Source organism: Galeopterus variegatus, unplaced genomic scaffold, assembly GCF_000696425.1.
Source record: "Galeopterus variegatus unplaced genomic scaffold, G_variegatus-3.0.2 Scaffold17922, whole genome shotgun sequence".
Classification (NCBI taxonomy): Eukaryota; Metazoa; Chordata; class Mammalia; order Dermoptera; family Cynocephalidae; genus Galeopterus; species Galeopterus variegatus.
This window is the reverse complement of record NW_007744033.1, coordinates 7,686-16,062: the sequence shown is the minus strand read 5'-3', so window position 1 is coordinate 16,062 and position 8,377 is coordinate 7,686. Positions and strand designations below refer to the sequence as shown.

General features: G+C 47.2%; 1 protein-coding gene across 1 annotated transcript; it reads right to left on the bottom strand.

Annotated features, from left to right (window-relative positions):
* Positions 1–2,168: 2,168 nt before the first annotated feature.
* LOC103582792 (uridine-cytidine kinase 2-like) lies at positions 2,169–8,132 on the bottom strand (the record flags this gene model as incomplete). The annotated part of the gene is made up of 3 exons (XM_008564292.1): positions 2,169–2,311; positions 7,022–7,118; positions 7,973–8,132. Coding segments are annotated over 3 exons (400 nt in total), but the record flags the coding sequence as incomplete, so codon positions are not given.
* Between the last annotated feature and the right edge of the window lie 245 nt (positions 8,133–8,377).

Here is an 8,377-nt window from a genome sequence, read left to right as displayed (position 1 = left end):
CCAAGCATCACTGCATCCCTAGGACTGAGTTCCACTTGCTGGGCTACTGACTGCATCAGCCTGGTATCACCAGCTCATGAGGACATGACCTCACCAGACCCACTCAGAGACCCTGACCAGTCCTCACAGAAAACACAGGGAAACAGAACAACACCGACTGTCACAGCAGAAGCAGACTTCTGATCTACCCCACAGATCTCTATCACCTCCTAACGGGCCGTCTGGTATCTTACCTGTACTACCTCTCATCTTCACAACAAAGAACCTGGCACTGGTAATCATTAGACAATCTTCTAACACGGAAATGAGGTTAAAACACGATTTGTCCGAGGTCATACATCTTGTAAGTGGTGAAACCAGGATCTCAGCCCAGTTCACCTGACTCCAAATTTTATTTTTCTCAATGCATCATCCTGAGCCTCTAATTTGGCAAGCTAATGTGGACATGGAGCAGAACAACCAGAGTAAGACCTGGGCTTATGGATTAAGGCAACAAGCCAAGTCCTGTGGCAGAAGCATGGGGGGTTGCCAGGCTCAAGCTTCAATAATCTATCCAAAAAGACCATGTAACTCTTACCTGACCACAGTCATGACACTAAAACAGGCCTGTCTCCCCACACTACCCAGAAAGAAACCCAAGCCTAGGGTGTCACAAAGCTAGCTGGGTGCTCTGCTGGGACTAAATATAGGCCACCCCTTCCCATTCTTCCTTCCATCACAAAATACTCCCTGTCCCCCACCCCCTCCTGGGAGCACAAATGTATCTCCAACCAACAAAGTGTGGACCATGTCACCGCTTAGACAGGCAAAACTCAGCACTTGCTTCTGTCTGTTCTATTGGTTCCATGAACAGCTCTGGCAATGACAACTCAACTGGATAAACTACAGATTTGTTTCATGAATCTAAAAGGGCAGATTACCCAGACGGCAAGGTCAGAAGGCTCTGGGCTGGAGCTTACAAAATTTGGATGTGCCAGTGATTTGCTCTGTGACTACGAACTAACCTCAGTATTTTATGTGTCTCCCTCTCTCTTTCACACAGAAAAGTCTCAAAGCTTAAGTCACCTTTCCTCCCTCCATTTAGCCACCACCCCCACCCCACTGCCCTTGCTGGGTTAATGCCCTTTTCACCTCTCCCCACTTCTGTATTTCCTCTCCCACCACCTAACGGCGGCCCTACCTCTAGTCCAGATCAGCAAAACAGTCTCCAAACAGCCAAACCCAGCTACAGTCTTCACTCACATATCCTCCGTCAGAATAGTCATCCAACACAGAGCAGTGGCCTTTTCACCTGCCCTGCTCAAAACCCCGTGGTAGCTCTCCCCTGCCTACCACCAGCCAAACTCGAAGTCTCGGTCCCCACAACCTGGCCCCAAGCTACTCTCCAACGTGTCTTTGTACAACCCTCTATATACTCCAGCCACCTGCCACTCTCGTGACAAGCCATTATCTGTTTTTATCTTTCTTCATTTGAGCTGTGCACCTTCATGAGCTGCTGTGTCATCACCCTACCCCATCACATCTAAGTCCTGACCTCTCTTCCTCCATGAAGTCTCCTGACGTCTCTCAGTGGAAGCAAACTCTCTGCTCAATGTCCTGGAGAGTTTAATTCACAGGTTCAGCTCCCCAACCCATGGGCATTTCTGCACCTTCAGCACCACCAGGCATGGGGCCTCAGCACAGCCCCACACTCCACAGGCCTGCAGGAGGAAGAGCCCTGAGCTGGCTAGAGAGAGTGACAAAGCCTCCATGAAGCTTTCTGGAAAATAAAGGGCTAGAGAAGCAGTTTGCTAGGACAAGCTGCCCAGTGCTACAGGCACGGTTGGATCCTATCCCCAGAAGTCCTACAGTGAGTTCCCCAAAATCAAGGTATCTTGATATTGATGACTTTTAGAAAAATCACAAGGAACTGAGCATTTCACCAAACTTTTCCCAGCAAAACCAGAACGTCACCTTCTTATTTCATCTCAGTGACCTCAGGAGTCTTTCCTTATGTGCAACAGTAAGTGACTAATCCCTTCTCAAATGTCACCAAACATTTGGGCAGCAGGATATCCTGGGGCCAAACTGACAGGCCACAACACAGCTGCCCTGGGAAAGTCAAAGCTCCCAGCCCCCCACCCCCAAGGTGGCTGCCAACAGGGCCACCTGAGGCTTCTAGAACGCACCTCTGCGGGAGAGCCGGGTGTCCGCGTCTGTATCCACAAAAAGCTTCATCTGAAACAGGTCTCGTACCTCCTGGGAGTAGAAGGCCAGGATCCCTTCAAAGAGCACCACGTCTGCGGGATAGACAGTAACTGTCTCCTCCTTCCTGCAAAGCACAGGACTGATGTTAGCGAGGAAGAGGGGACCAGGAGCCAGAGCCTCTGGTGGGGCTGTCAGTTCTGGTTCCTTCTCCCTCAGACTTCAAGCAGGGGCAAAAGACTTGGCCTGCACAGCCTTACAGAGCCTTTGGCCCAGCACCAAAAAGCCAGAAGAGGGGCAAAGATGGCTGGGACAAAGGTCTCCCATGCTAGTTCTTCTGAGCCTTCACTATAAACCAGAAATAGAGGGCAGACATCCTCCTTGGAATAAAAAACCTACTATTGAATGAAGAATAAAGAGACAAAAGCAGATGTGATTTCTTTTCTCTCCTAAGGTGTCTCCAGTAATGCTCTCATGCCTGGCATTTATGGAACCTAACACTCTGAACTTTAAAAAACAGCAACTCACAGTTTTCTCTCAACAATCGCATCCCCCACCCCCCAGTCCTGAGGCAACTGAAAGGAGAGAGAAAAGGATAGAGGAGGAGAGAGAGTGAGGGGAGAAAAAGTTTTGGAAAAGAGGATATAGAAGAGAAAGCATTTGCATGGAAGTAGGGTCCCGAGTTCTGTCTGGTCTGGTGCCACCACAAGCTAGTATGGTGGCCACAGGTCAGCACCTAGCTCCCTAGGAGTCCCCTTCCTTACCAATCAAGCAGAGATACACATTATGTCATCCACCTACCTCACAGGGTTGGGGTGCCCAGGGCAGATGTTAGTGCTGGGCCTCTTTCAGCTCTGCCCTGCCCCGACTTTCCCTGTATTCTTAGCCTTTGATTCCACCCTATAACTACCTTATCGGTGATCCTGTCACCCACTGCCTCCAACTCAAAATTTATTGAAAGGGAAGTAATGATCACTGCAAGGTTTATGACTCACCCTGACTAGCAGATTAGCAAATATTTGTGAATAAAACCAAATAAAATAAATTTTTGAAAAGCTCCTTAATACAATAGTTCTATCTGTACAAACATAGGGAGGGTCAGTAGTAATTGCCAACTAGAAAGGATGCCGTTATTTTTTCCCTCTCATAAATACTCTCTGGTTCCTTATTAGATCAGACCTTTGGGGTTGTACCTGATTTAAGGCAAGCACTGCTGGGATAACCACCAAGTGGCCGAACGCAGGGTGTGCAAGACAGCAGAAAAGGGCCAGGTTAGTAAGATTAGGAGGTTCTCTAGTTCCATAGTATAGCTTGAATGCATATTAGAATCATCTGGGGAGCTTTCAAAAATATTTATTGGACCCTCCCTCCCCCGAGGGGCTCTGATTTAATTAATCTGGGGTGGTGCTAGAGCATCAACACTGTTTAAAAGCTCCCCAGATATTTCTAAGTGTAGCCAGGGTTGAGAAGCACCAGCCTATGGGAATGTCAGCTGCCAGAAAATAGGGTATGCTTTTGTGGTTTAGGATAAAGAAACAACCAGGAAGAGCTCAGAAGGGAAGTGGATAGAAAACACAATCAATGGCTGAGTGAAAGAATGAGCCACTCTAGGCAAATGCCCTACCTACACGGAGGAGAAGGTGGGAGGGCTCTGTTGGGAAACAAAGAGAGTGTGTTTGTGGGATTCCTAGCATTCCATCTGAAAAACACACTGACTGTGCTAGGTTTACATGTACTGACACTACATCAAGTGCTTATCAGGATGACTAAAACTCATAAATACTGAAAAGAAATAAGTGGTATTCCAGGAAGGAGAAAAGAACTGCCTGCTTTGTTACTGATGCCCTAAGAAGTTGGAATTAATCACTTCCCAAGTCCACATGTGGTTTTAAGTGGGAGCAATTTTCAAAACAGCTCAGAGCTAAAAAACATTTATTGAGCAACTACTAGCCCAGACTGTGCACGGAACCATACTTGGCATAATACACCATTTAGGAGTTTAGAGTCGAGCTGGGAAGTACCAAAAAGAAACCTAGATTATTAAGTCATATGATATAACTTAACCCCATTGTCTCATTTGGTTTATGGGGAAAGAGAAGACCAGAGAAGGGTATTTGCAGCAAATAGGTGTCTTCTTAATCTTAGTCCAACAAGTTTTCATACATTATCAAAGGCCCATGGGTGGGATGGGATCAGTTAACTCTGGACAACTAGATGTCTAACAAGTGGCCCTTCAGATTTGGGAGGGAGGGTTGCTGTGACCTAGGGTGGTCAGGAAAAATTTCACAGGAGAGGCTCTGGGCCAATAAAGAATAAGGTTTTAAAATATAAGGTATGAGACACAGCAGGAGAAAAAGTGGAAATATTATCAGTACTGGGAATGCTGCTGGGGTGTTCTTTGGTTTATACGTAAACTTGATGGAACTCATCCGCATAAGGTATTCAACCTCCCCTCCCTCATTCCTGACTCCACACTGGCCAAGCCTGACTCTGTCCGCAACCCTCACTTCTACCACCTTATGTCAGGCCCTCATCAGCCTCTCACCTAGGCTACTCCAAAGGCTTCTTCATAAAAGAGCTGTGGATCCTCTCTTCCTGCCACCAGAATGATCTTCCTACTCCTGTGTTTAAGCCATCTGTAGCTCCCCCACTGGCAACACGTTTGTGCCCTAGTCCTGACATCTATTGCCCTTCATGATGAGGCCTGCCTACCTTCCCAGCCTCCTTCTCCTGTTGCTGCCTACATACACCGACCCCATCCCTCCACACCTATCTGACTGCAGCTCCCCGAGAAGCCTGTCCATGCCTATCCTTGAAATGCCTCCCTATCCATCACCTTGAAAATCCCTTTCCCCAACAACTTCCTTTTTTTTTTTTTAAAGATGACCGGTAAGGGGATCTTAACCCTTGACTTGGTGTTGTGAGCACCACGCTCTCCCAAGTGAGCTAACTGGCCATCCCTATATAGGGATCTGAACCCATGGCCTTGGTGTTATCAACACCACACTCTCCCAAGTGAGGCATGGGCTGGCCCTCTGCAACAACTTCTTATCCTTTCCAATACACAGCTTCAACATCACCTCCTCTGTACAACCTGCCCTAAATACTCCAGCCTCCTTCCCTGCTTTATACTCTTCCATGGGCCCTTGCCTTAGTTGTCATGCTGTATTTTAATTCTTTAGCTGGTGCTCACCCAGATCTTGGGATGTGGTGGGCCAGACTGTCTCTTGTCAACTTGACAACACCACCACTTCCCTCTGAGGCAAGACTACAATTCCCAGGATCCCATTCCCTATATGGTTCCAGGTTACTTTGCCAATGAAAGACTTAAGGGTCAAAGTGAAGCAACATCCATCATGTTCAGGAGATAGTAACAATGAGACAAGGAACTTTGCAAACATTTCGCAAGCTCCCATATTGAGGCTGTGGGCTCAGACGTGATCGTTTCTTGGACTTTTCCATGAACTCCAGCTTCTGCTCTGGGCCTTGGGCTAGAGTCAGTGGGGACTATTGTCTCTGATTTTCTGGTTTCAGCCTTACAGGTCTTCGCTCTATCAGCCCCCAACATTCGTGTTAGCCCCAATTCCTATACTAAGCCTCTTTATTCTTGCATGATATGTAGTGGTTTGTTTAGGAAAACAGACTGACACAGGAGGTGTGGTGTACAGAATCTTGATCTTTGACTCTCCTGCACAGTAGAATCTGGCCCAGGATAGAAGTGCTTCAGAAGATACTGGTGAGGGGTGAAGGTTAGTACTAGGGCGTCTCTGAATTTCAGTGAGTGCCTCCCACCCACCCTAGCTTCATCCCCCAACCAAATAATTCCCACATCCTCAAGTTCTGGCTCATAAGAAAGACACAGAATGTACATGTGCTGCATTAAAGGCTGACAGAGATGTGTACTGAAAGAGAAGGCAGGGAGATAATGATTGGGTTTGTAATTATAGGAACATCTAGTAATAAAAAGCATGTATGAGATCTAATTCCCCATTTTAAAAAAAATTTCAACTCAGCAAAAAATGGGATAAAGGAACTGGGAAGGAAGAATGAAAAGCAGATGGAAGAAACATTCAAAAGAACCTATAGGTAAGAACAACATTTACTACCCCAGAATATGAAAGGCATCACACTTGGTGTGATATACCATTTAGGAGTTCTGTGTTTGGCTACAGAGTCCCAAGGGATTTTATGTTAAAACGAAGACAGAGGGAGTAGAGAGCTCTGCATAGCCTTGAAGGAGCATGGGGGTCTGGCCAGCAGGAGTGCAGTCCTCCAGGAGCCCAGTCCCATCACTCGGCAGGGAGGAGAAGGAGCTGGAAGTCTCACCACTCCTCTATTCCCACTCAGGATCATTAAACTGGAAGCTTCCTGGAGGACTGGTTTGATTTGATTGAAAAGCATTCTGGAGGGCTTGGTTCATTCTGAGATCAGCATCCAGTGATCTCAAACACCTCTCCAAACGGTCAAATCCCAGAGAGCAGAAAGAACAGTTTTCTTTGTTCTTCTTCCTGCATCTTTTTCCATGAACAACCACTCAGGGATATGGATCAGAACAAATGTGCAGTCCCTTGCCCAAGCCCAAATCATGAACCTGCTTCAGAGTTAACAAAACGTGATGACCAGTCTGTTCCAGGAAGCACCTAGCTGAACTCACCAGACATGCAACCCTACGGTGCATGCTGCAGCCACTGCCCCTCCACTGACAGTCAGCAGTGGCAACAGGAAGGGATAGATCAGGAGCCACAAGTGCAAGAGATGGGGCAGGGGGTCTCAGTACAGACCAGAGATGCTCTGAGTTGCAACAGATGGCAATCCTGGCCCAAAACAGCTCACTTACCGGGAGTGGGAGACAAAGTCATACACAGGGATCTGGACTGTTTTCCCTTCAGTGATTTCTTTGAGTGTTTTGAAGATGAGTTCATTGTCAAAGGCATCTGAAGGAAATCAAACTGTTAAAATGTTTCTACATTTTAAAATGATTTCTCCTATAATTACGCACAGAGCATCCCCACAAAAGGTGCACCACAACCTAGAGAAGTGTATGGCATCCCCCAAAGCCAGATTTCCACACAAAGCAGAATGAAAGCTCCCTGTTTCTCAAAACAGGATGTGTGAATGAGTTCTAACAAACTCATTTCTTTTTTTCTCCTTTGACATTCCGTTGCTGGCCTCAGATAGCTCTGTGCTCTCTCCAAGTTCAACTGTTATCTTAGGATTACATGTTAACCTGGAAAGCACACTCATGACTGGGGAGTATAATAGACACTATGTCAAGAAGGTTTGGTTCCAGCAATTATAAGAAGCCCAACCAGCTAAAGGAGCAGTGTGCTGATCTGGGGCTCTCAGGGCAAAAACCACTCAGGCAGTCACCCTGAGCCCTCCATCTCCCTTCCTGCTGTCAGTGAGTTCAGCATATGTGCCATGTGCACCCATGTATGGGGTGGGGGAGAGCGTATGACACAGACTGCTTCAGATCAGAGGAGGCAGAAGGACCAGCTGTGAATGTTCAATCTAATATCTGGCCCATCTCAAGTCATAGGCTCACATGGAATCACCCTTGTTTAGACAAAGATTCAATCAGTATTTAATGAGCCAAGTGCTACATGAAGCATTTCAAAGTTCCTTCTTTTATATAATCCCCACAATAACTCTGTGAGGTAGTTATCTGTCCTCTATTTTATATTTATACATGGAAACAGACTCAGAGAGGTTAAGCAACTTCCTCATGGGCAAAACAAAATACTCTCACTAACCCCAATACGCATACACCCTTCATTTCCCAACTCACCCGGGTGATCAAAGTTGAACTGGCCCTTCAGGGCTTTGGCCTTCTGCTCTGAGGTGAGAACACGGTAGAAGCTATCCTGGCTCAGGATGACAACCTGCTTCTGGTGATAGTCCACCTCATTCTGTCCCAGAAGCTGCACAATCTTAGCACACACAGAAGACTGTAGGGAGAGAAGAAAACACCATGGAGTAAGAGAAAGAAGGCATATGTGGTAGAAGGGAGGGCCAGAGTCTCTGATCTGATGCATACCCCCTAAGAGAGGACTTTAGAAGTTAGAATCAGGGCCGAGCCCGTGGTGCACTCACGAGAGTGCGGTGCTGGGAGCGCAGTAGCGCTCCCGCCGCAGGTTCGGATCCTATATAGGGATGGCCGCTGCGCTCACTGGCTGAGCACGGTGCGGCCGGT